This window comes from Mus musculus, chromosome 8, assembly GCF_000001635.26.
Source record: "Mus musculus strain C57BL/6J chromosome 8, GRCm38.p6 C57BL/6J".
In the NCBI taxonomy this organism is placed as follows: Eukaryota; Metazoa; Chordata; class Mammalia; order Rodentia; family Muridae; genus Mus; species Mus musculus.
The window spans coordinates 71,867,003-71,893,801 of NC_000074.6; the positions used below are offsets into that span (position 1 = coordinate 71,867,003).

Genomic DNA, 26,799 nt, shown 5'->3' on the forward strand with positions numbered 1-26,799 from the left:
AATACCTCTCCTGGGCATATATCCAGAAGATGTTCCAACCGGTAAGAAGGACACATGCTCCACTATGTTCATAACAGCCTTACTTATAATAGCCAGAAGCTGAAAAGAACCCAGATGCCCCTCAACAGAGGAATGGATACAGAAAATGTGGTACATTTACACAATGGAGTACTACTCAGCTATTAAAAAGAATAAATTTATGAAATTCCTAGGCAAATGGATGGACCTGGAGGGCATCATCCTGAGTGAGGAAACTCAATCACAAAAGAACTCACATGATATGTACTCACTGATAAGTGGATATTAGCCCAGAAACTTAGAATACCCAAGATATAAGGTACAATTTGCAAAACACATGAAGCTCGGGAAGAACGAAGACCAAGGTGTGGATACTTTGCCCCTTCTTGGAATTGGGAGCAAGGCACCCATGGAAGGAGCTATAGAGACAGAGTTTGGAGCTGAGACGAAAGGATGGACCATCTAGAGGCTGCCATACCCGGAGATCCATCCCATAATCAGCCTCCAAATGCTGACACCATTGCATACACTAGCAAGATTTTGCTGAAAAGACCCTAATATAGCTGTCTCATGTGAGACTATGCCGGGCCTACAAACACAGAAGTGGATGCTTTCAGTCAGCTATTGGATGGATCACAGGGCCCCCAATGGAGGAGCTGGAGGAAGTACCCAGGGAGCTGGGGGGATCTGCAACCCTATAGGTGGAACAACACTATGAACTAACCAGTACTCCCTCCCCCCCAGAGCTCGTGTCTCTAGCTGCATATGTATCAGAAGATGGCCTGGTTGGCCATCAATGGAAAGAGAAGCCCATTGGTCATGCAGACTTTATATGCCTCAGTACAGGGGAACGCCAGGGCCAAGAGGTGGGAGTGGGTGGGTGGGGGAGTGGGTGGGTGGGGGATTGGGTGTGGGAGGGTGTAGGGGACTTTTGGGATAGCATTGGAAATGTAAATGTAATAAATACCCAATAATAATAATAATAAAGAAGTCAGGTATAATTCAAATAGGTCTCCATTTATATGTTACTTGGCCCTTTCCCCTTGCAGCTTTGACTATTCTTTCTTTGTTCTGTATATTTACCATTTTTAATATTATGCAGAAAGGGGACTTTCTTTTCTGGTGCTTTCTCTTTGATGTTTTATAATCTTGTGCTTTTATAGTCATCACTTTCTTTAGGTTAGGGAAGTTTTCTTCTATGATTTTGTTGAAAGTATTTTCTGGGCATTTGAGCTGAGAATCTTCTCCTTTTTCTATTCCTATTATTCTTAGGTTTGGTTTTTTCATAGTTTTCCAGATTTCCTTAATGGTGTGTCAGGAAATTTTTAGATATAACATTTTCTTTGACTGATACATCAATTTCTTCTATCATATCGTCTATACCTGAGATTCTTTCTTCTGTTTGTTCTTTTGATGATGCTTGAATCTGTACTTCCTACTTACTAACCTAAATTTTCCATCTCCAGAATTCTCTGTTTGCATTTTCTCTATTGCTTCTATTTTCTTTTTTAAATCATTAATTTATTCATTTTTACACTCCATATTTTATTCCCCTCCATCCACACTCCAACTGTTCCACATTCCATACCTCCTCCCTACACCCCTCTCTCCACCCCACCTGACCTCTAAACTCCCTGGAGCTTCCAGTCTCTTGAGGGTTAGGTGCATCATTTTCAGGTCTTGAACAGGTTTATTCATTTTTTTCACCTATTTGATTTTTCTTGGCTTTCTTTAAGGAATGCATTCATTTACTCCAATGTAAATGGAGTAAATGAATCATCTTCATAAGGTTGACTTTAAGGTTGTTTTCTTGTACTTCAGCTGTGTTTGAATATTCAGGTCTTGTTGCAGTAGGATAACAGGGCTCTCTCTAGTCGGGACATACTGCCCTGGATGCTGCTGATTGTATTCTTACACTTTGGAGTAATTAGAGTTTTAGATGCCAGTCTCTGAGGTTGTCTTTGTTATATGGATTGTTTTCCCCCCTTGGTTTCTGTTTCTTCTCTGGTCTTCTTGCCTGAGTGGCCTGTTGTTCTGGTGGCCTGTGAGCTCTCTGGTCTAGTAGTTGTCTCTGCTGGAGTTATGGTAGCCTGGGTGACCTCTGTGATTGTGAGTACCTATGTGGCCTCTGGGGTTCTAGGGTTCTTGGAACTTGTGTTGCCTCTGGTAAAACAGAGCCCTGGTCAAGAATTGGATGATGTGGGAAGGGGGATATTGTGGAATGCTGGAGAGCTCTGAGGAGGTTTCAGTGGTCTGTGGGCAGGGTCTTACCTGGGGTTCTTGGTACCAGTACGGCCTCTTCTAGAGCGGGGGGTGGGGGGGTCCACTGGAGTTGTAGTCTGGGACATGGTCAAAATAAGTCATTTTACAGGAGTCACTGGACTGATCAGATTGACAAACTATCTAAAGGGAGTATAAGCAGGAATGACAAATCTATTCCCTCTCCGGTGGCTTATAGGATGTTATTTTTCATATGGTCTGCTTGTTTCAAGGCTAGAGTATGACCTGTGCTATCAACAACAAAAAGGAAGCATGTCTTTGAGTTTAAAACAAACTAAAATATCATGATGAGTGATCAAATGCAGTGAGTGATCCTGCTGGACATAGTAAAAGGGTTACAACTGAGAGGAGCTCTAAGTTAAATTCCTCAACATTTATGATACAATATATTCTACAGAGTTTTTGAAGTATTTGCAATTTTCAAATATTAAAAAAGATAACATGGCACCTCTCCATTTTTGTATCATGTACAACCATTATAGTTCATGGTTGATGATTCATACCCATTGACTTTTAATATAATATAATTCTAGAAAAGAAAATTCCAGTAAGGAGTTACATTTCCAATGCTATCCCAAAAGTCCCCCATACCCACCTCCCCAATCCCCTACCTACCCACTCCCCCTTTTTGGCCCTGGCGTTCCCCTGTATTGGGGCATATAAAGTTTGCAAGTCCAAAGGTCCTCTCTTTCCAGTGATGGCTGACTAGGCCATCTTTTGATACATATGCAGCTAGAGACAAGAGCTCCGGGCTACTGGTTAGACCAAAGTGTGGACACTTTGCCCCTTCCTAGAAATGGGAACAAAACACCCATGGAAGGAGTTACAGAGACAAAATTTGGAGCTGTGACGAAAGGATGGACCATCTAGTGATTGCCATATCCAGGGATCCATCCCATAATCAGCTTCCAAACGCTGACACCATTGCATACACTAGCAAGATTTTGCTGTAAGGACCCAGATATAGCTGTCTCTTATGAGACTATGCCGGGGCCTAGCAAACACAGAAGTGGATGCTCACAGTCAGCTATTGGATGGGTCAAACGGCCCCCAATGGAGAAGCTAGAGAAAGTACCCAAGGAGCTAAAGGGATCTGCAACCCTATATGTGGAACAACAATATGAATTAACTGTAATTTCTTATGAAATCAAAATTCAAAAAAGCAGATCACATACCTCCAACATCATGCAGGATATACATTACCATTCCAAAATGTCATGGTGAGGAAATACTGAGCCAAAGCAAGACAGAAAACCACCTGGGCAAACTCCAAATATCCACATCTTCATGTCCAATGTTAAAGAGTTCTTTAGATCTCCAACTCCTTTCATCCTGTTGGCTTCTTGGGATCTTCAACTCAACTTCAACTTCACAACTTCTTGTTTCAATGTCTGGAATTCACACATGAACTTCTGTGCTCTCCAGAGGGCTGACATCACTTCTTTAGCTCTTCCCTCTATAGCACTCTAGGTCAAGTTTACTCTACTGTTGCTGCTGTTCTTGGTGATCATCCCATGGTATTGGCATCTCCAATAATCTGGGGGTCCTCCACTGCAACTAGGCTTCACCAATAGCCTCTCATAGTCTCTCTTCATGATGCCAAGCTTCAACTTTTTGCATGACCCTTTCAGTCCTAAGCCAACTAACACCAAGGCACCTTCACCAATGGCCTTCCATGGCCTCTCACAGTTCCAAGCCTCAGCTGCTCTTCATGATCCCTTCATGCCTTCAAAACCAGTACCACCTGAGTAATTCTTACACATTACCAAGTCCATCTGAAACATGAGGTACAACCTTGGATATCTCTGGAACACAGCTTCTTTGTGCTCTCAGGAAACACTTCCCAGAAGATTTCACCTCAGTGGCACTGGTCTTTTCTTAGTCACCCCTAATTTCTTAGCTCCACCTAACCAGCATCAATTGTCCAAGTTGTCCCTTCTATTCTTGACTCTAAAGCCAGAGCCAAGTGGTTGAATCTGCGGCATCCTGCTGTTTGCTGGGGCTGGAACATACCCCCTTGTTCTTTTACATCCCTCACCATTCAAAACAACAAATGCACAAAACAAAGAAAGAATATTAAAAAGCAGTAAGGGGAAAAGGTAACAAGTAACATACAAAGGAAGACCTATCAGAATTACACCAGACTTCTCACCAGAGACTGTAAAAGCCTGGGCAGATCTCATATAGACCTGAAGAGAACAAAAATGCCAGCTCAGGCTACTATTACCAGCAAAACTCTCAAAGACAATAGATGGATAAACCAAGATATTCCACGACAAAACCAAATTTACACAATATCTTTACACAAATCCAGCCCAACAAAGGATAATAAATGGAAAACACAAGGAGGGAAACCACATCCTAGAAAAAGCAAGAAAGTAATCTTTCAACAAATTCAAAAGAAAATAACCACACAAACATAATTCCACTTCTTTTTTTTTTTGCATTGAGACTTTTTAACTCTTTTTTTTTCTTTTTCCATTTTTTATTAGGTATTTAGCTCATTTACATTTCCAATGCTATACCAAAAGTCCCCCATACCCACCCACCCCCACTCCCCTGCCCACCCACTCCCCCTTTTTGGCCCTGGTGTTCCCCTGTACTGGGGCATATAAAGTTTGCAAGTCCAATGGGCCTCTCTTTCCAGTGATGGCCGACTAGGCCATCTTTTGATATATATGCAGCTAGAGTCAAGAGCTCCGGGGTACTGGTTAGTTCATAATGTTGTTCCACCTATAGGGTTGCATATCCCTTTAGCTCCTTGGCTACTTTCTCTAGCTCCTCCATTGGGAGCCCTGTGATCCATCCATTAGCTGACTGTGAGCATCCACTTCTGTGTTTGCTAGGCCCCGGCATAGTCTCACAAGAGACAGCTACATCTGGGTCCTTTCAATAAAATCTTGCTAGTGTATGCAATGGTGTCAGCGTTTGGATGCCGATTATGGGGTGGATCCCTGGATATGGCAGTCTCTACATGGTCCATCCTTTCATCTCAGCTCCAAACTTTGTCTCTGTAACTCCTTCCATGGGTGTTTTGTTCCCAATTCTAAGGAGGGGCATAGTGTCCACACTTCAGTCTTCATTCTTCTTGAGTTTCATGTGTTTAGCAAATTGTATCTTATATCTTGGGTATCCTAGGTTTGGGGCTAATATCCACTTATCAGTGAGTACATATTGTGTGAGTTTCTTTGTGAATGTGTTACCTCACTCAGGATGATGCCCTCCAGGTCCATCCATTTGGCTAGGAATTTCATAAATTCATTCTTTTTAATAGCTGAGTAGTACTCCATTGTGTAAATATACCACATTTTCTGTATCCATTCCTCTGTTGAGGGGCATCTGGGTTCTTTACAGCTTCTGGCTATTATAAATAAGGCTGCTATGAACATAGTGGAGCATGTGTCCTTCTTACCCATTGGGGCATCTTCTGGATATATGCCCAGGAGAGGTATCCAACTCATTTTATGAAGCCACTATTACTCTGATACCTAAACCACAAAAAGACCCCACAAAGATAGAGAACTTCAGACCAATTTCTCTTATGAATATCGATGCAAAAATCCTCAATAAAATGCTTGCTAACCGAATCCAAGAACATATTAAAGCAATCATCCATCCTGACCAAGTAGGTTTTATTCCAGGGATGCAGGGATGGTTTAATATACGAAAATCCATCAATGTAATCCATTATATAAACAAACTCAAAGACAAAAACCACATGATCATCTCGTTAGATGCAGAAAAAGCATTTGACAAGATCCAACATCCATTCATGATAAAAGTTTTGGAAAGATCAGGAATTCAAGGCCCATACCTAAACATGATAAAAGCAATCTACAGCAAACCAGTAGCCAACATCAAAGTAAATGGAGAGAAGCTGGAAGCAATCCCACTAAAATCAGGGACTAGACAAGGCTGCCCACTTTCTCCCTACCTTTTCAACATAGTACTTGAAGTATTAGCCAGAGCAATTCGACAACAACAGGAGATCAAGGGGATACAAATTGGAAAAGAGGAAGTCAAAATATCACTTTTTGCAGATGATATGATAGTATATATAAGTGACCCTAAAAATTCTACCAGAGAACTCCTAAACCTGATAAACAGCTTCAGTGAAGTAGCTGGATATAAAATAATTCCACTTCTAAAAACAAAAATAACAGGAAGCAACAGTCACCTTTCCTTAATATCTTTTAACATCAGTGGACTCAATTCCTCTAATAAAAAGATATAGACTAACAGACTAGATAAGTCTGTGGTTCCAGGTAGAGAGCACAACAGTTACATGGTATAACAGGAAGGCTGTTCTAGGCAGCGAGCTTAACAAGTAAAACCTACCTGCTTCCTATAGGCAGATATTAGTGGAAGTTTGAATTAATTGCTTTAAAGATGGTATAAAGATATAATGCTCTAATAAGTCTTACAGAATTCTCATATTCTTTTTAATGTGGGCTCCACTGGAATTTTGGGTTAAAATCCTGGTTTGACAAGCTCCTTGTTTATAAGCAGGTATAGATAGAAGTGTGAATCAATTGTTTTAAAGATGGTATAATAAGGTATGCAGGATAATTAACTCATATTCTTTGAAAGTAGGCTTCACTGGAATTTTGGGTTGATTATCCTGACATGACAGGTTAGGAAAAGGGCCTTAAAAATAGGTTTTTACAATAAGCAAAAGGTATTTTAGGATAGCAGGGAGATTGTATGAAAACAATTGTTTTAGGGAAGATTTGAAGTTCTGCAAGACAAGTCATATTCTTTGAACGTGGACTCTACAGAAATTTTGGGTTAATTTCCTGGTATGACAAAATCAAAAAGGCCTAACAAGAGGCACATTCAGTATTTTAGTTTACTTCATTCGTTTTAAATTGTTTTAATTTTCAACATGGGTGTGATTTTGAGTTTTGTGGTTATATTATTCCTCTGGGAATGAGGTCAAATAAAAGCTTTTCTGGTCACTGGCCCAAGGATATGCTGATTTGGGAGGAAGGTTTTGTCTTTGTGTTTTTAGATAAGGTGATTAGTGTGCATAAACCTTCCAGAGTTATATGGATCAACTATGACAAAGGGACACCCCCACACACACACAGAGGAGGACTAGATTCCAGAGAATCAAACAAAAAATACATCTCGATGATACTAAAACTTTGTTTTGAGATTTGTGTATTACAGAATATACAGCATTGGTTAGTCTCATCAACAGACATGCTGAACTAACCTGCTTTGAACTCCTGACATCTTGGACATTCAGGTGGATCCAATCAGGACACTAACATCAGAGACTAAAACAATCATTGATGTGGCCTTCTTAAGGCCAACCAACTCCCCATTTTCCCTAACCTTCCCCCCACACACACACACACACACTTCAAAGGTATCTCAATGCCCATATTCAGCTTGAAGAAGTTATGAAGAGTCGTTGCCCAGTTCTCTGGACTTGGGGGGTCCTAGAGGTGGTTATTCTGGTTGTCTTTCTGGGGAATGTTGAAAGATCATAATTGGAACAGAGAGGAAATAGCTAGATTGATTGTGTAACCATAATTGCTTTTGGTAGAAATCTTTACAATAGTTACTAAATTGAAGTCATAATTTCATATTTTAGTACAGGATTTATTTTGATACAGAATCAAGGTTATCATTGGTATACACTTTTTTATTTTTTATTCTCCATATTTTATCCCCCCACCCATCTACCCTCCAACTGTTCCACATCCCATACCTCCTCCCCACCCTCTGTCTCCATGTGGATGTTTCTACACCCCACCCCACTTGACCTCTAAATTCCCTGGGACCTCCAGTCTCTTGAGGGTTAGGTGCATCATCTCTGAATGAACACAGACTCAGAAGTCCTCTACTGTATATGTGCTGGAGGCCTGGTATCAGCTGGTGTATGCAGTCTGTTAAGTGGTCCAGTTTTTGAGAGATCTCAGGGGTCCAAATTAATTGAGACTGCTGATCTTCCTACAGGATTACCCTTTTCCTCAGCTTCTTTCAGCTGTTCCTAATTCAACAACAGGGGTCAGCTTCTTCTGTCCATTTGTTGGGTATAAATATCTGCATCTGACTCTTTCAGCTGCTTCTTGAGTCTTTTGGAGGGCAGTCATGATAGGTTCCTTTTTTGTGAGCATTCCATAGCATCAGTAATAGTGTCAGGCCTTGGGACTTCCCCTTGAGCTGGATCCCACTTTAAGCCTGTCGCTGGACCTTTTTTTCCCTCTCCATTTCCATCCCTGTAATTCTTTCAGACAGGAACAATTATGGGTCAGAGATGTGACTGTGAGATGGCAACCCCATCGCTCACTTGATGTCCTGTCTTCCTGTTGGAGGTGGGCTCTATAAGTTCCCTCTCCCTACTGTTAGGCATTTCATCTAAGGTCCCTCCCTTTGAGTCCTGAGAGTCTCTCACCTCCCTGGTCTTTGGTGCATTCTGGAGGGTCCCCCCAACCCCTTATTTCCTGAGGTTGCCTGTTTCCACTCTTTCTGCTGGCCCTCAGGGCTTCAGTCATTTTCCCTCACTCAATACCAGATCAGGTTCCCCTCTCCCCCAACCCCCTACTCCTTCCTCCCATCCACTTTCCCTCCCAGGTCCCTTCAAAAATTTAATAAGTACAAGGCTTGGACCCAGTCCTTCTATAATGTCATCACAAACTGATCTGAGAGATTGAAGTCTGTGAGTCAAGGGCCAAATAGCAAATCATGGTTCTGAGTTTATTGTTAGGGTGTTTTCAGGTAATTTAATTACAGATAGCTGAGAGTAGTTAAGGGCCAACAGTCCAGATTACTTTACAGATAGTTGATTTTCAAAAAGTCAGAAATCCACAGAATGTGACATTTCATGTTATTTATTCTTTTGTTGTTGAGACATATCTGCTCCTAGCAGCTCCCCTTTTGTGGATTCAAAGAAGAAATTGAGTGTCTCTACCTCCAGGTGAGGTAATATATTACAGCCTGGTAGCCACTGGACAGAAATTGCCTATCTCTCCTGCAGACCTGTACCATTCTTTATTATTATTATTATTAGATATTTTCTTCAATTACATTTCAAATGCTATCCCCAAAGCCCCCTATACCCTCCTACCATCCTGCTCCCCAACCCACCCACTCCCGCTTCCTGGCCCTGGCATTCCCCTGTACTGGGGCATATGATCTTCACAATACCAAGGACATCTCCTCTCATTGATGGCCGACTAGGCCATCCTCTGCTACATATGCAACTAGAGACACTATAGGAGGACCTGTAGCATTCTTGACAGGACACAAGTTACAGATTAGGACAGCTTAGTTCTGCTAAGACAGAATAAGCTAGTCCTTAATAATTCCTGTTTTTTCAAAGGTCTATCAGATGATCCTGGGCCAAAAGGCTGAAGACTGATGCTCCAACTTCCTGACTTACTGGGGCTGTATGGATAGGCAGCTCTCTCTACAACTTGTCTCAGTTCTGGAAGCTGAGTTTAGGCTTCCTATATTTTCAGATAATTTTGCTTGTTCTCAGATTTCTGACAGAGTTGAAAGAATATGAATATTTATATTGAATATTTATATTCATAGCCAACACGGGCTATTTAACATTGAGAAAATATATTTGAGAAGATTGTTCTCAGATACTATACAAGCAAAACCAGGACATAACATATGGATTATAAATCTTTTAAGTTAGGATAGATGACAGAGTGTTCTATTTAATTGTCAAAGATGATAGACTGGATGTTAAGTGTATCATATACGTTATAAATTACAAAATGGTAAAAAAAAATCAGTCTGCACAAGATAATAATTCTATTCCTTCATGACATCTTCTTCAGCACCTGCTCCAAGTTCATGTTTGATTTCCTGTCCTGACTACCATTCATAATATATTGTAAGATATAAGGTGAAAAATAAACTCTTTCCTCTCCAAAAAAAACCCAAATACTCATACACATAAACAATACCCATACACATAAACACAAATAAATTAATGAATAAATGCGTAACTTTGTGAATGCACAGGACAGGCAAGTTTGTCACATATACCATGTGAAGACACAGGCATAATTACCATCCCTGAAGCAGGTATCCCGACCTCAGAAGGTTAAGAGTCATCTGAATCTGTGTGTGGTTCAACTGGTCAGCGCTATGAGTAGTAGTTAGACTTTCATTTAATTATTTATTCAATGTTACTTTATTACAGTATCCTTAATGTTTTAAGACAACATATTTTTGCCTTGTTTCTATACAAATACTTTAGTATTCATATAGTTTATGATACTATAAAGTTCATCAATATGTAACATAAAGGATAAAAGAAGTGTTTCTTCCACAACAAAAAATGACAGTCTTTATAAACTGTTAATCACTGCTGTCAATAAATCCAGTTTAACTATAATCCATAGCAACAAAGTGGAAGAATTTTCACTTTTTCCAAAATATTTATCTGAAGTGTACTGCCAATGAGAAACATGCTAAAATGGTGTTGGTATCTGCATCAGATATGGCTCAGTGCATGAAGTGTCCAGATGATCAGTATGTCAACATGGAGCAAAATCAGTGCCTCCAGGAAGGAATGACATGGGTGGCTTTTGACAGCCTCTTGGGGATGGCTCTAACCTGCGTGTCCTATTCTTCTCTATATTCACGACGCTTGTTCTTGGGGTGTTCGAGGAACAATAAGACACTCCAATTGTGAAAGCCAATGGCAGTCAGATACTTTCTAATCATCTCCCCCATAGTTTGCTTTCTCTGTTCCCTGCTCTACATTGGAGACCCCAACAGGGTCACCTGTGACCTTTGCACTTCTGTTCCCTGTGGTTCTTTCCACTGTGTTGGCCAAAGTCACTACTATGGTTCTGGTTCCATTTCACTCACCTAGAAAGAAAGATGCGGGGCACGCTAATGTCAGGGGTCCCTAAATTCATCATTTTCTTCTGTGTGCTTATCAAACTTACCATCTGTGGAATATGGTTACACAGGAACACGCCCTCCTTTTGTTTACACAGATAGACATTCTCGACATGTCATAGCCTCATTGTGTGCAACGAGGGCTCAGTCAGTACCTTCTAGAGTGTTCTGGGATACTTGGGCTCTCTGGATCTAGGAAGCTTCATTGAGGTTTTCTGTGTAGAAAAACCTGCCTGACACATTCAATGAAGCCAAGTTCTTGACCTCAGCATGCTGGTATTCTGCAGCGCCTGGGTAACTTTCCTCCCTATCTACCAAAGCACTAAGTGGAGGTCCTGGCTGCAGTGGAAGTGTTCTACATCATGACTTCTAATGCAGGGCTGCTTGTGCACATGGTTTTTTTTCCCCCCAAAACACCACGTAATTTTGCCAACACCAGGCAGAAATTATCTTCATAAGTTCAAAGATAAAACACATTCATGAATTCTGATGGTTATTTTAAAACCTCAGTCATATGTGAACTGACTTCAGACCTTGAAAACAGCACTTCAGTATTTTAACAAAAACTGTGGTTGTAATATACTGTTTATCTCCATGGACAAGTCACTTGTATATGTTCTCTAATGATATTTGTGTGAAGACTTTTATCAATATGATTGTCTGTGTCCACTTCTATTTGTCTGTCATCCAACAGTTTATTAACATAAGTCTGCTATAGAGCACTGAGTAGCCCGAATGGAGTGAAAGTTATTTCCTCCCTCTAATATACAATGGTGTTCAAAATAACTCAAGCATCTCTCTTTGAAAACTTTGTGGAAAAGTTAGAACTCACTTCCTCTGGGTGCAGAAAGAGAGTTTGAGATGTAGTCTGTGAGAAAGGATATTCCCTTCCATTCCCTCCAAAATAATTTTTTAAAGCTAAGGTTGTAACAATTTACACCTTGGAAGAGAATTACCATAGACTCATAAGGGATTAATATGTGTTACTTAAATAATCAGAACATAGTTGTAAAAGGGGGCCTTGATAAACAGGTAGGAGGAAACACAGTAGTGGGTGACTCAGCAAGGCTCTCAATCTGGAAGCACTTTTGAAGAGAACCCTTAGGTTATCAGAGTTTATAAGCCCTGCTGAGGAAGCAGAGTATAAGAAGGAATAATATTCATTAAATTGTGCAGATCATGAAACAGCTATTAAAATTCATATGGAAATAAGAACATGGTCAGAAAACTGACAACTGGGGAAGAACTGCTGTTAAAATAATCTCATTTAATACATTTGTGTTATAATATGCTAGAGATCAAAATCTTGTGAAGAAAAATGATCCAGCTATACCACTCCTTGGCATATGCCCAAAAGGCTCTACATCCTGCTCCACAGATATTGGCTCAGTCATGTTCATTGGTGCTCTATTCATAGTAGAAGCAACCAAATGTCTATCAACTTATGAGTGGATAATGTGGTATATTGAAGAGACACAGCAGGAAACCTGCCTCTGCACTTTCCAGCTAATCGATACTCTTGCCCACCCCACCCCACAGCCCCCCACTCCCACTCAGGGAGCAGCAGCTGCCAGCTTTGGGAACAGACAAAGGGCAACACATCCCAGCCTCTGTGTCACCGAGGCTGGCACTCTCCTTGATAGATAACTAATTTTTCTCCAGTGCAGATGGCTCCTGTCCTTGAGGGAAACAAGGACCAAACAGCCTTGAAATGATACAGTGGCCCACTCTTGGGCCATGAGAGAAGGGCAGTTAAGTGTTCCTAGACAGCTTTGACCAGTTTGTAAAAGCACACTAGTTCCTGATAGCACCATAAAGTTACTTCCCAGGTCAGAAGAGTCCCCCACTTCCAGCTGCATGATTCTGCCCCGCTGTCTGAACAAAAGATAGCAGGTTTGAAGGATGCTTCTTCCCCTTGTCACCTCCCCTGTTATGGAACCCCAAAGCCCGAGGATTCCCTGCTTATGCGTGTGCATATAAATACTCTAAGCCCCTGGACATAGGCATTGCATTTCTAACCTGCACAGTGGGAGAAGGCTTGCGATCTGAGACTGACTCATAAATTAAGGCTCTCTTTGTTATATTGCATCAGACTGGCAATTCTTAGAGTTCTTCTGGGGTTCCTGAGACCTGGGCATAACAATATAAACACAATGGAAATTCTATTCAGTTGTAAAGGAAAACAAATCATAAAACTTGCAGGTAAATGAATGGAAGTGTAAAATAAACTGAGAACCCAGGAGGTAAGGGGAACTACAATCCAGAAATGGAGGGCACACCTATGATACAAATTTTGAGGCTGAAGACTCAAGCTTCTGACCCAGATCTTGACATGGAGATCTTGAGCCACAGTGGCTGTGAAAATCTTAGGCCCAGGCAAGGTAATACATACCTTTAGTCCCAGAAAACTGAGGCAAGCAGATCTCTGAGTTCAAGGCCAGCCTGGAACAAAGCAAGTTCCAAATCTAGGCATGGTAGTACACACGTTTAATCTGGGCCATACCTCCTGCTGGAGTCCTACAAAAAGAAATTGAAAGAAGGCTCTTTGCCCGCTTACACTTACTTGCCATCTGTTGCAACCTACTTCTTCAGGATCCCAGCCTATACAGAAGACCAGCTGACACAGCCAGCCTCGTGAGACTGAGCAACTAATAGAGCCTTGGACTTCCCATTCCCAGCTGCCCATTGTTGGGTTAGTTAGACTACCAACTGTAAGACATTACAATAAATTCCCTTAAAATATAGAGACAATCCATAAGTTCTGTGAGTCTAGAGAACCCTAATATAGGAAGCCACATTTCTTATATTATACTTAGGAGTATTTTGCCTGCATATATGTCTGTGTACCACATACCTGCCTTCTCTAGCAGAGGTAAGAAGGTAGATGTTAAGAGCTCCTGGAACCGGGCTTGATACATTCTGTGTGAGCTGGGAAATGAATCCAGGCTCTCTGGAAGATCAGCCAGTGCTCTTAATCGCTGAACCATCTCTCCAGGCCCATTACACCTTTCGTAATGCTACTGTTTAATTTATACTAAAAATCGTTTTAAACTTTAGTCTTGCTTCATACTGATTCAGCCTAAAAATTTTCTGCAGCAACGTGTGTGTGTGTGTGTGTGTGTGTGTGTGTGTGTGTGTGTGTGTGTCCTGGCTTTGCCTGAATGGAGGTCTCGAGCAGGTGGTAGACACTTTCTGCTTCTCCGGAAAATACATTTGTTCTCTGAGGTAAAGGGCTGTCTCTGTGAGACACTCTGTGAGACATTTCTCCAGAAATCGGCAACCAGAAAGATCTATAGAGGACAGGTAGAAACGGATTCTCTCTCAGGAAAGCCAGGAGATTTCTGCTTTAATGGAATTTATCTACCAATCTGGGCTGGTCTTCAACAAGAAAAGAAACCTAGCTAGAAAGGGTTATGGTTGGAATATGTCGTTTTGGTTCTCCTCAGTCCGGTAGGGACTCGCTTATTCTGTTCCTCACTAGCTGAACACTCATCAAAAGGCAGAAAGCGGTATGAACTGTCCAATGAAGACAGTCGGAGAGCAGAGCGGAAGTTCCTCTTCCACCATCCTTTTTCCGTGAGCCAGGATTGTCGCAGGATTGCATTGTCGTGGCAGCTGAGGTAGTAGGGGTCGCCAACCCCGGGAGCCTTGGTGAAGGCCTTGGGTGGACCGAGAGCTGTCAGAACCTGGGGACCGGCGGGCGTAGCGGAAGTCCCTCCCCTGCCCTCTCATTTTCGGGTGCTGTCACACCCGCAGAGCTGTACGAGCTCAAGAGAACCTCCCTAGCCATGTGACACTTTAGCAGGAACAGTTTTGAGAGCCGCAAGGATGCGCGGGACAGCGCGTGCGTCTGCTGACCCTTCAGAAGCTCCTGCGGACAAGGCGGAAGTGCCTCTGCCGCCCGCTCCCTTCCGGCGCGGTGCTGTCCGGTCAGCTGAGAACCCGAGGTGACTGATCGATCCTCCGTGGCCCGGAGACGGGCGAGCCCAGGAACCGCCGCGGGGCCGCTGGAGGCCCTGGGAGCAGACATGGTGAGCCCTGGGTGAGCGAGGCGGATAGGCAGGCCTGCTGGGAAGCCCTCGACCCCCTGCTCCTAGGGTGGCGGGACCCCGGCGTCTTCTTCACCTTCGCCTCTGCAGGTCTGCACCTGGGACTCCTGAGTGCGCGGTGCAGAGAGCCGAGGGGCTCCAGGCTCTGGGCCAGGGATCCACTACTACTCACGTTCCTGAGAACCTCTGATGGTCTTTAGAAACAACATCAAAAATCCATGAATTTGCTTTCCCCACCCCATCCCAGTACTTCTTAGGCCTAAACGTCCCTAAATGTTTAGATATTTACCGTTTGACAAACTCATTAAAACTACACAAGTAGTTGGGGCGAGAGAAATAACAAATGTTTTGTCCTAGAAATGATGTGGGCATTGATCTAAAGTGGAATGAAGGGCAAATTCTATTTCAAAGGAGAATTGCAATAGAGGGGAAGCCCCAAATATAAGATGTGCTAGCATCTCCGGGGTACTGGAAAAAAAGGAGAGAAACTTAAGGAAACATTGCTTGGTAAGGATTTTGTTTTTACTGATGAGGTTATTGTTTTGAAGCAAAAGTGGGCCTTTAGTTAGTTGAGTTAGTTAGAGATGGCCTGTAGTCGGTGCTATGTATCAAAGGGGAAATGGAAAGAAGGAAAATAAGGTATGTGGAGATCCCCAAGTGAAATGTCTTGTCCACTAAGAGTTCCTCTACTCAGTTTCTGTAGTAATATATTTTATGAGCTGTGCCTATGTACTAAGATGGTCTCTAAGCTTATGGACAGTTTGGCCTGTCTTTGGGTTCCTTTGTGAACTGTGAGGGAATCAGGCTTCCTGGTTTTCTAATGTATGCGCTTAAAGCTATAGACTCCTTTCATATAGGACTCTGTTTTTATGTGTTCCTGAAGGTTTTGTTGTTTTTTTCATTTTGATATTGTTCCAGGAATTTTGGTTTCTTTCTTTATTTCCTCTTTAGCCCATTCATCATTCAGTACTAAGTTGTTTAATTTCTGTGAGTTTGCATGCTTACTAGAGACTTGTTTGCAGTTATTTTTAAGTTCCATTGCACAGTGGACAGGTAAGACCCATAAGTTATTTCAGCCTTTCAGAATTTGTTAAGCTTTGTTTTATGTCCCAAGATATGATCTGTTTTTGAGAAGCCTCCATGAACTGCTCAGTAGAATGTATATTCTTTCATATTTTGGTGGAATATTGATGTTTCTCTAGTTCTTATCCAGATAACCTGTCTATTGGACACAGGTATTAAAATGACCTAATACTGGATTAGTGTTAATCTGTGTCTTTAATTCCACTAGTATGCTTTTTTAAGATACACATACACACACATATGAGTGTATAGTCTGCATATAAGTATACATACCATGCATGTCTGATGCCTGTGAAGGTCAGAAAAGAGCATTCCCTAGAACTGTAGGTGTGTCAACTTGAAACATAGTGGAGTTATCACAGAGAAAGGAGCCTCCCTTGAGGAAATGCCTCCATGAGATCCAGCTGTAAGGCATTTTCTCAATTAGTGATCAAGGAGGGAGGGCCCAACCCATTTCGGGTGGTGCCATCCCTGATCTGGTTGTCCTGGATGCTATAAGAAAGCAAGCTAAGCAAGCCAGGGGAAGCAATCCAGTAAGCAGCACCCCTCCGTGGCCTCTGCATCAGTTCCTGCCCTGTGTGAGTTCCTATCCTGACTTCCTTTGGTGATTAGCAGCAATGCGGAAGTTTAAGCTGAATAAACCCTTTCCTCCCCAACTTGCTTCTTGGTCATGGTGTTTTGTGCAGGAATACAAACCCTGACTAAGACAGAAGTCAAAGGACAGTCTTTGTTGTTCACTACTGCATATTCCAGGCTAACTGACCCATCAGCTTCCAGGGATTCTCCTGGCTTTAAATGCCACCTTGTCATAGGAGTTCCTAGACCTTGGACACTGAACCACAAGATTTGTTTTGCTCTGCTGAACGTTGGTTATGTGTTTTGATTTTATTGTAATTATGCCTTTGATTCTACCTGTTTCAAGTAAGAAAGCATTTAAACTTTAATTTTTTTTTTTTTTTTGGATTCCACAGTTAAAATTATAAATATGCCTTACCATCTCTGGCTCTGCTTGAATTCTGACAGTTCAAACTCAGGCTTACACAGTGGATGCTTTATGTGCTGAGCCATCTCCTAGACCCTTCCATGAACTTTTTTTCTTTCCTTATATATTCCTCTACTCTTCCCTGTTCCCTTCCCACCTTCCTTCTCCCCCACATCCATTCCTCTTCCAGAAAATAGCTGGCTTCCCAGGGACATCAACCAAACACAGCATGCAAAACAAGATACAGTAAGACTATGCACAAACTCTCATCATGTCAAGGCTGAATGAGGCAACCCAGTAGGAGGAAATGGGTCCCAAGATCTAGCAACAGTCAGGCACACCTGCTCCCACTCTTCAGGGTCTCACAAACCACCAAGCTAACAGCTATAACATATATGCAGAGGAGTTAGTGCAAACCCATGCAGGCTCTGTGATTGCTGCTTCAATCTCAGTGAGCCCCTATAAGCCCTACTTAGTTGATTCTATGGGCTGTGTTCTTTTGGTATCTCCAACCCCTCTGGCTCCTATAATTCTTCCCCTCTTCCTTGGGGTTCCCTTAACTCGAAAATGAAGTTCTCCAATTTGGGCTCTCTGCCTGATGTTTGGCTTCAAGATTCTGTATCTATTCCTATCAGCTGCCAACATACCTCGGGCTGGCTCTGTCAGAGTCCCTCAACCCGGGGGAGAAATCAGGGTCCCGGTACTCAGTTGGGCAAGGAGTTGGTGAGTGACAGACACAAACACCAGAGAATGTTAGATCTGAATGTAATTTCTCAAAGTGAGCATCAGACTTATAATACAAAAGAAAAACAAGGACGTTAGGTGATACATTAGCCAAGGTTACAGTATAAGTCAAGATGCATAATGACTCTTTACAGAGAAATGCATACATAAAAGCTAACAGGAATCAGGCATTGTTTACAACTGAGATAAGATCAACCTTATCTAAAGTCAGCTATTCTTAGGAGCCAGGTGAAAGGGCTATACACCCAGGTGCAGTTCTAATCTATTGTTTAACCCACCACCAGGGGTCCCTTAGTAAATACCTAATTATGCTGTTCCTCTGGGCCTAGTAAAAAACATGCACCAGGGGAGTTCTGTTCTACTAACCTTTTCTTGACTAATACAATACTCTAGTTCCTCCTTAAGCCACAACCCACCTTCTTTCTAGTATTATGTAATGTAGTCTGCCATACATGACTGTAATGAGAATTCTAAGTTTACTTTGTTGAACTAGCCCTGAGATTTCTAGCTCTTACCCATTAAACTGCAATGCCTGATTTCTTTCACTATCTCTCTGGAGGGATTTCACCTGAATAAGTAACATTCTTAAGAAATTCCAAGCCCAGGGTTGGCTCAATGATTGCCTAGGACATTGGGACACTGGTGAAGGCCAGGAAGCAATGTTCAATCTAACCTAGTTATTTGTCAGATCATTCCATGGGGGCACCTATAATAAAACAATACTGAAAGAAAGCATGCAAGACCCTCCACATTATCGCAAGGACAAATCTGGACCAATTCTGTGCTACGGGATACCAGAGACTCTCCACAAGACCAGTTTCCTTGAAACTTTGTGCCTCAGGACTGCATCCAAGCTTTTGGACTTGTCACGCAGACTCTCCTGGAGTAAGTGTGGCACCAGAGGAAGTCTCTTTGATTATAATTAACCAGGCACCAACCATGATCTATACTTAACCAATCTGTTAATGTTATTTTTAACTAGTGGAGTATGTTAATTAGCTTTGCATTCATATTACAATATACCTGAGAAAAGCAACTGAAGGTTTTTGTGATAGTTAAGTCTCCTAGTTAGCTTGACATAATTTGAAATCATCTAGGACACATACCACAGAGGAGTGTCTCTGCGAGTGTTTGCAGAAAGGTAACAAAGGAATACCCACTCTAAATCTGTGTGGTACTAGTCTCAGTTTCTTTTCAGGTTGTTATCATGAAGTACCCTGATGACATAATATAAGAACAGAAGGGTTTAACTCACAATTCAAGATACAATTCTTCCTGATGGAGAAGTCAAGGGAGCAGGAACATGAAGCAGCAGGTCATATTACATCTGAAGTCAGAAGAAAAATGTAGTGAATACATGCTAGATCCTGCTCATTTTCTCCATTTCGTACAGTCTAGCATCCACTAACCAGGGGATGGTCTCACCAACAATTAAAATGAATCATCTCACATCAGTTAACACCATCAAGATAAATCCCTACAGGTGTGCCAAGATGACTATCCACCAGGTTATTCAACACTAACCATTACATATAAACATAATCTGGGATCCCAGGCTGAATAAAAAAGGAAAAAGGAAGAATTCAAGTGGAAACCAGCATTCCCTGCTCTGCTTTCTGATCTTCACTGATTTGGATGCTGCATAATCCTATTCCCATGAATTCTGCCATGACCTTCCCCAGGTGATAGGCTCTACCCTTTCAAGATATAATCCAAAGTAAATCTTACTTTTCATGAATTGCTATTTGTCACAGTAATGAGAAAAGTAATTTATACAAAGTTGAAAGGTTTATTTTATATCATGTTTCAGATAATTCGTTCTGTTGTCTCTTGGCTCCATTGCTTTGGATCTGTGGTGAGGCAGAACATTATGGCCTTGTGAACTAGTATTGGATGAGGACACTCACCCTCATAATCTGTTGTAAAAATATGCAAGTTTAATGCAGCTGGTATTAACACTTGTCTGCGCTGGTAGTAGTATTTTGTGGGGAAAATGGTGAAGACTTGTACATTAGTAGAAATTGTAAGTTCCAGCAGGATAGTTGGTATGTGTTGTTGTTGTTGTGTTGCTTCAAAGATAATGTGGGGATTTTATGTTAGCGAGTACAGTTATGAACGTAAAAAAGGAGCGTGGTGACTGGGATATAATTTGAACATTTAGAGAACACTCAAGATTTTCAGTGTTGTGTATCTCATCTTTTCTTCTGGAAATATCTTGGCTATTGTAGGGCTCTGTGAGCTTTCAAGATGTGGCTGTAACCTTCACTGTGGAGGAATGGGCTTTACTAGATCCTTCCCAAAAGAAGCTGCACAAAGATGTAATGGAGGAGACCTTCAGGAACCTGGCTGCTATAGGTATGACTGAGATCATGCCTTTTCTTGGTCAATCAGATTGTAAGTCTGTCTTGCTCAAAAATGTTGCTTCATGATTTGTAATATGGGAAGGTAAAGTTGGTGGCTTTATCAGGCATGGTCATGTTATGCCATGAGTCTATGTAGAATCTGTTTGTTTGTTTTTTTTTTCCTAGTATGACTAAATCAGATTTCTCTGGGTCTATATTCTAGGAAAAACACAAGAAGGCCAGAACATAGATGAGGACCATAGATATTCTAGAAGAAATCAAAGGTAACTTTACCAACTCAGGATAATGTAGCTCAACAATATGGAAATGGCCAATAGGGTTTTTTGTTTGTTTTGATTTGGTTTGGTTTTAGCCAGTAGTTTTTAAAATCAAGACAACATCCCAATAAGCTCAACTTCAAGGTGATGTAATTTAAAGCATTTCTCCCAAAAAGTGCATATAAAATTGAAAATATTTATGGTTTTATGTACACAACTTGTATCCAAGCACAACGTTAATAAAAAATAATGTGTGTACCTTCCTTCAAGCTTTGAGTATGGAATACAGAGAAAATATAAAGCAATTTTTTTAAGATTTATTTATTATTATACATAAGTACACTGTAGCTGTATTCAGATGCACCAGAAGAGGACATCAGATCTTATTACGGGTGGTTGCAAGCCACCATGTGGTTGCTGGGATTTGAACTCAGGACCTTTAAGGAAGAGCAGTCAGTACTCTTACCTGAAGAACCATCTCACCAGCCCAATATAAAGCAATTTTATGTTTACCCTGAGAACAGTCTTCAAGATATTTTATGTATACAAAACAAGTTTTTATTAAAATAGTTTTTGCTTCAGTATTTTGCATGAGGAATACTCAAGTACTTGGATATAGCGGCAAATATGAACCCAGCTATTAGGAGTTGAATTTGAAGGTAGCCCATGCATCATAGCAAGCAATTGACCTCAAAAACAGATAAGACTTAGATATTCATTGTTCCCAAAATAGTTAACCTGTTAGAGGTATTAAGAAGTCTCATATGATTAGGCTAGCAAAATGATTCATCAGGTAAAGGCATTCACTGCCAAGTTTGACCTGAGTTCAATCCTTGGGACCCATATAGTAGAAGAGAACCAACTCTTAAAAGCTGTCCTCCTGCTGGGCAGTGGTGGCACATGCTTTTAATCCCAGCACTTGGGAGGAGAGGCAGGTGCATATCTGAGTTCGAGGCCAGCCTGGTCTACAGAGTGAGTTTCAGGACACAGAAAACCCCTGTCTTGAAAAACAAACAAACAAAAAAACACAACTGTCCTCCTACTTCCATATGCCCACCATAGCATGTACACAAACAAATAGTAAATAAACAAATGCTAACACAAAAAGAAATCCTATATGAATATAGTGCCTTAATATTACCTGTCTTCATATCCTGTAGAACCTTCAATCATATTAAAAAATTCTCAGAAATTCTGTTTGTAAGGAATTTATAACTTTATTGTTATAAAGTTGTGCTTTCCCTTTTTTTAAAATTTTAAACAGAAATGAAGTTGTGGAAAGACTGTTGGAGCATAGCAAAGGTACTGAAAGTAAAGAAATCTTCAGACAGATTCCAAACACCATTGTGAACAGGAAAAGTTCTCATAGAACAATGCTTAGTGAAAACCATGTGTACAAGGACAACGTGCTCATTAGTCAGTCATCTCTTACTGTATCTGTGCCTCTTCAGACTCCACACAAACCTCATGAATATGAGCTACATGGAGAGAACCTCTATAAATTTGGAGAATGTGAGAAAGCCTTCATTTATCCAGAATGCTTTCTGAAGCATAAAGACAGTGGCACTAGACAGAGATCCTATGAGTTGAACCAATGTGAGGAAATCTTCAAAAGTAATGATTACATTCAAATACGTGTGAATGATGAAACTAGAGAAGAAATATGTATAGATAAGCAGCATTATGCCTTTAATTACCCTGATTTTCTTCAGTATGTTGAAAAGGTCCACACTGGAAAGAAACCCTATGCGTGTAAACAATGTGGAAAAACCTTTTCTTTTTTGAGTAACATTAAAAGACATGAACGGATTCACTCTGGAGAGAAACCATACAGGTGTAATATATGTGATAAAGCCTTCACTTGTTCAACTAACTTTCAAGAACATGAAAGAACTCATACTGGAGAGAAACCCTATTTATGTACACAATGTGGTAAATCCTTTTCTTTTCTGAGTAACATTCGAAGACATGAACGTACTCATACTGGAGAGAAACCGTACAGATGTAATGCCTGTGGTAAGGCTTTCAGTTATTTGACAAACTTTCAAGACCATGAAAGAACTCATACTGGAGAAAAACCTTACGTGTGTACACAGTGTGGGAAAGCTTTCACTTACTACTATTCATTTCAGACACATAAACGATGTCACACTGGTGAAAAACCCTATGTATGTAAGCAATGTGGGAAAGCCTTCAGTTACTATAATTCCATTCAAACACATAAACGTTGTCACACCGGAGAAAAGCCCTATGTATGTAAGCTATGTGCTAAAGCCTTTACTACTCTCAGTTCTCTTCGATATCATGAGAGGATTCACAGTGGTGAGAAGCCCCATGTATGTTTGCAATGCGGGAAAGGTTTCAATTCTTCCAGTACCCTTCGAATACATGAAAGGACTCACACTGGAGAGAAACCCTATAAATGTAAGAAGTGTGGAAAAGTCTTTAGTGTTGACAGTTCCCTCCGATGCCATGAAAGGATTCACAGTGGGGAGAAGCCCTATGTATGTAAGCAATGTGGAAAAGCCTTCACTCGTCATACCTCCCTTCGATGCCATGAAAGGATTCACTGTGGGGAGAAACCCTATATATGTAAGCAATGTGGGAAAGGTTTTATTTCTTCCAGTAACTTTCGAAAACATGAATGGACTCATTCTGGAGAGAAACTCTGTGTATGTAAACTATGTGGTAAAGCCTTCACTGGACATAGTTCACTTCAACGCCATGAAAGAATTCACAGTGGAGAAAAACCCTATGTATGTAAGCATTGTGGGAAAGATTTCTCTTCTTTGAGTGGTTGTCAAAGACATGAACAAATTCACACTGGTGAAAAACCCTATGTATGTAAGAATTGTGGGAAAGCCTTTACTAATCCCAGTGCCCTTCGAAATCATGAAAGGATTCACAGTGGTGAAAAACCCTATGTATGTGGACAGTGTGGGAAGGGTTTCATTTCTTTTAGTAAGTTTAGAATACATGAACGGATTCACACTGGAGAAAAACCATATAAGTGTAAGCAATGTGGGAAAGCCTTCACTGGTCACAGTTCCCTTCGACGTCATGAAAGGATTCACAGTGGAGAGAAACCTTTCGTATGTAAACACTGTGGGAAATCCTTTTATACTTTAAGTGATTGTCAAAGACATGAACAGATCCACACTGGTGAGAAACCTTTCATTTGCAAGCAATGTGGGAAAGCTTTTACCCGGTCCAGTTCCCTTAAAATACATGATAAGACTCACAGTAGAAGTCCCTAAGTATAGAACATGGAAAGGCATTCTTAGCATGACAATGCATCGGGCAGAGACCCGGGGCCATGTTGTCTGTAGGAATGCCTCTAGTCATCTTGATGGCATTCACCTATGTGGTAGTTCATAGCATAGTGAGAAGCTCCAACATGATGTCAATAGAGACACATACCTTAAATGGATGTATAGAGAAGTCTTCAGTTGGCTAACCTCTGAGAAAGTACCCAATATCAAGTTGTATAACAAAATTATCAAAACAGTTTACAAAGATTTATGAAAATTCCTTAAGTAATGAAATTCATTAATTCGTTTTAAGATCCCTGTAACTAAACACTAACTGGTCAATAATTCAGAAGATAAATCACTAGAATGTTTACTTATAATTTTGACTCTTGTAAGTAAATTTTCAGATGACCTAATCTCTAAGTGTCTTTAAGCAGTAAGGCATGAATTTAATGGGTTGTGTCTTTACAAGTCATGTACATTTCTTCTTTCTGTATTGGATTCAAATGAGATGTATTCCTAATATGTTTTAGAGTAATGTTAATGAGCTGTTGAAAAATGAAATTTTATTTTTAGGCTTTCTCTATTGACATCATGTGGGAACTTCTTATCTTTGATATTTTTGTATTTCTCTTGTTTGTTTTTTGTTGTTGTTGTTGGATTTTCATTTGAGTCAGGGTTTCTCTGTGTAGCCCTGGCTACCCTAGAGCTGGTTCCTTAGACCAGACTGGCATCAAACTTGGAGATCTATCTGTCTCTGCTTCCCAAGTGCTGGGAATAAAGGTGTGTGCCATCATGCTGGGCTTTATCTTTGATGTTTATACTGTGTCTTTTCTATTCTTCTCATTGTTAATGCCAAATACTTGAAACAACTTAAAAGGGGGGGTTGATTTCTTCCTTTCAGCTCACAGTTCATTATGGCAAGGAAGTCATAAAATACAGGAGTTTATATCATTTTGTGGCCACTAGAAACTAGTATACATTATAAGAAGGAACCAGTAGACCATTTCACAAGGACAACTTTTCCCAATGACTTACTCCCTCCAATTATGTCATACCTCCTGCATATCACCTCTCCGAACTGTACCTCATATGCAGAGGGAGTCCTCTGTCTAGCATAGAGCCCTGTTGAGCTAATAATTTCTGGAAGTGACAAGGAATAGTTGTGCTACTATTGTGCTAGCATCTCACAGTGAAGTCCAGTTGATTTCTCAGATAAAATGGCATTTTGTATTTGATGTTTTATACTTTGATATATGTTTTCTTGAAGACTTTGCACACTAGACTTCTGAAAGTTCTAAACTATTTTGGCCAATTTGCAGATTATCAAATGAAAAGATATCTGCAAATATCCTACCATAATCATAAGTTAGATCGCATATATGCCTGTTAATATCTACCTTTAATGTCAAGTCATTGTCGTGTGCTTACAAATAGTGCTTGCCCTCTATTCCTGAGTTAATCTCAGCTCAGGCTTGTGTTGTAACTTTGCTTTGTTACTTGTGCTTTACTCATACACATAGTTTAAGTGCCTTTTTACCAGAGACTGCAGGGACCTTACTTTTTGTGGATTAATATCTAATGAATTATGCTTCCAACTCTATCTGTAACCATAAGTGGCCATGTATTTTTGTCATTAAAATCACTTTCCCCCTTTTATTGTTTTGTTTTTTTAGACAAGCTCTTACTCTGAACCCAGGTTAGCCTGTAATTCACTCTTATTTCAAGGATAACAGGCCCAAGCCATTACATCATGCTTGAAAGTCATTCTTGTTTAAATTTCTGAAGAATTTGTTTTAGAAGGATCACTTGGTACTGAACATGAAATGTCCCCCATACTACACTGATATCAAACATACTAAGGCACATCCCTGGCTACACTGTAGGTGTGAGCATAGATCTTTAGCGCTTGGTATTTCTTACCCAGAAGGCTGCAATTATGCAATAAAGGGAAACATAAGTCATGAGAAGAACTCAGTACAATTAATAAGGGCAGTGGTGGTTCTTTTCCAGGTTTCAAAAGTACAGTTTCACCAAGAAGTATATAGTAGGTTGAACATACAGTTGATACACTTAAGTTCGAACTCCAAAGCTAAGTTCAGTCCAGCTTCAGTATGTTTAGATCATTTCTATTAATCTATAGTTGAATAAAAGTATAAAGCAATGGCTTTTATAGTATGTTGAATATATCATATAGTTCACCAAATACTTGTATTGAATGGCATCAGTTTATGTGCTCCCGCATCGGTGGTGGCTTACTATGCTGCTTGCTACTATCCAACCAGCATCATGAGAAACTGTACTTGTATATCTCAACTTCAAATTGAGCTCATCTTGAAAAGTGAAGATATCTTCTGTTGTATATTTTATCCCCAGCATCTTTACGTGAAAAAGTTAATAGCAAAACCATCATGAGTCAATTATCACCTTTGGCTCAATTCAAATGTGTAATCCACCTGTTCCATGTGTGTATATTTACTGCTTAAGTCTCCTGGGATTGTATTGGTTACTTTTGTATTGCTGTGATAAACCAGATGGAAGAAGAACTTAAGGGAGGTCTCAGTTCATTGACCCAAAGAAGGCATGATACTACAGAAGTCAGCAGTGATACAGTGATAATATGTCTTAGTCATTGCTCTTCTATTGCTATGATGAGACACCATGACCATGGCAAGTCTTTTTTTTTTTTTTTTTTTTGGTTTTTCGAGACAGGGTTTCTCTGTGTAGCCCTGGCTATCCTGGAACTCACTCTGTAGACCATGCTGGCCTCAAACTCAGAAATCTGCCTGCCTCTGCCTCCCAAGTGCAAGGATTAAAGGCGTGCACCACCACCGCCGGCGACCTTGGCAACTCTTATAAAAGAAAACATTTAACTGGAGACTTGCTTACACTTTC

General features: G+C 40.7%; 2 protein-coding genes and 1 pseudogene across 2 annotated transcripts in view; 2 read left to right on the plus strand and 1 right to left on the minus strand.

Annotated features, from left to right (window-relative positions):
* Positions 1-13,517, minus strand: part of Gm5373 (predicted gene 5373) — a 55,820-nt gene extending 42,303 nt beyond the window's left edge. Inside the window, exon 1 of the mRNA XM_017313040.2 lies at positions 13,195-13,517. Within this exon, the coding sequence (XP_017168529.1) occupies positions 13,195-13,235 (41 nt within the window). The 5' untranslated portion in view covers positions 13,236-13,517. The remainder of the gene's footprint in view (positions 1-13,194) is intronic.
* Positions 10,718-11,582, plus strand: Vmn2r-ps91 (vomeronasal 2, receptor, pseudogene 91; annotated as a pseudogene).
* Positions 13,518-15,065: 1,548 nt separating the features above from the next.
* Positions 15,066-25,563, plus strand: Zfp709 (zinc finger protein 709). The gene is made up of 4 exons (NM_145624.4): positions 15,066-15,206; positions 20,262-20,388; positions 20,599-20,659; positions 21,918-25,563. Exons 1-4 carry the CDS (start codon positions 15,204-15,206, stop codon positions 23,908-23,910), a joined length of 2,184 nt encoding a protein of 727 aa, NP_663599.3. The 5' UTR covers positions 15,066-15,203; the 3' UTR covers positions 23,911-25,563.
* Positions 25,564-26,799: the final 1,236 nt, after the last annotated feature.

Coding starts and splice junctions, on each gene's coding strand:
- Zfp709 (NM_145624.4), top strand. Junction 20,389..20,598: donor CAGGAACCTGGCTGCTATAG/GTATGACTGAGA, acceptor TCTATATTCTAG/GAAAAACACAAGAAGGCCAG. Junction 20,660..21,917: donor TATTCTAGAAGAAATCAAAG/GTAACTTTACCA, acceptor AATTTTAAACAG/AAATGAAGTTGTGGAAAGAC.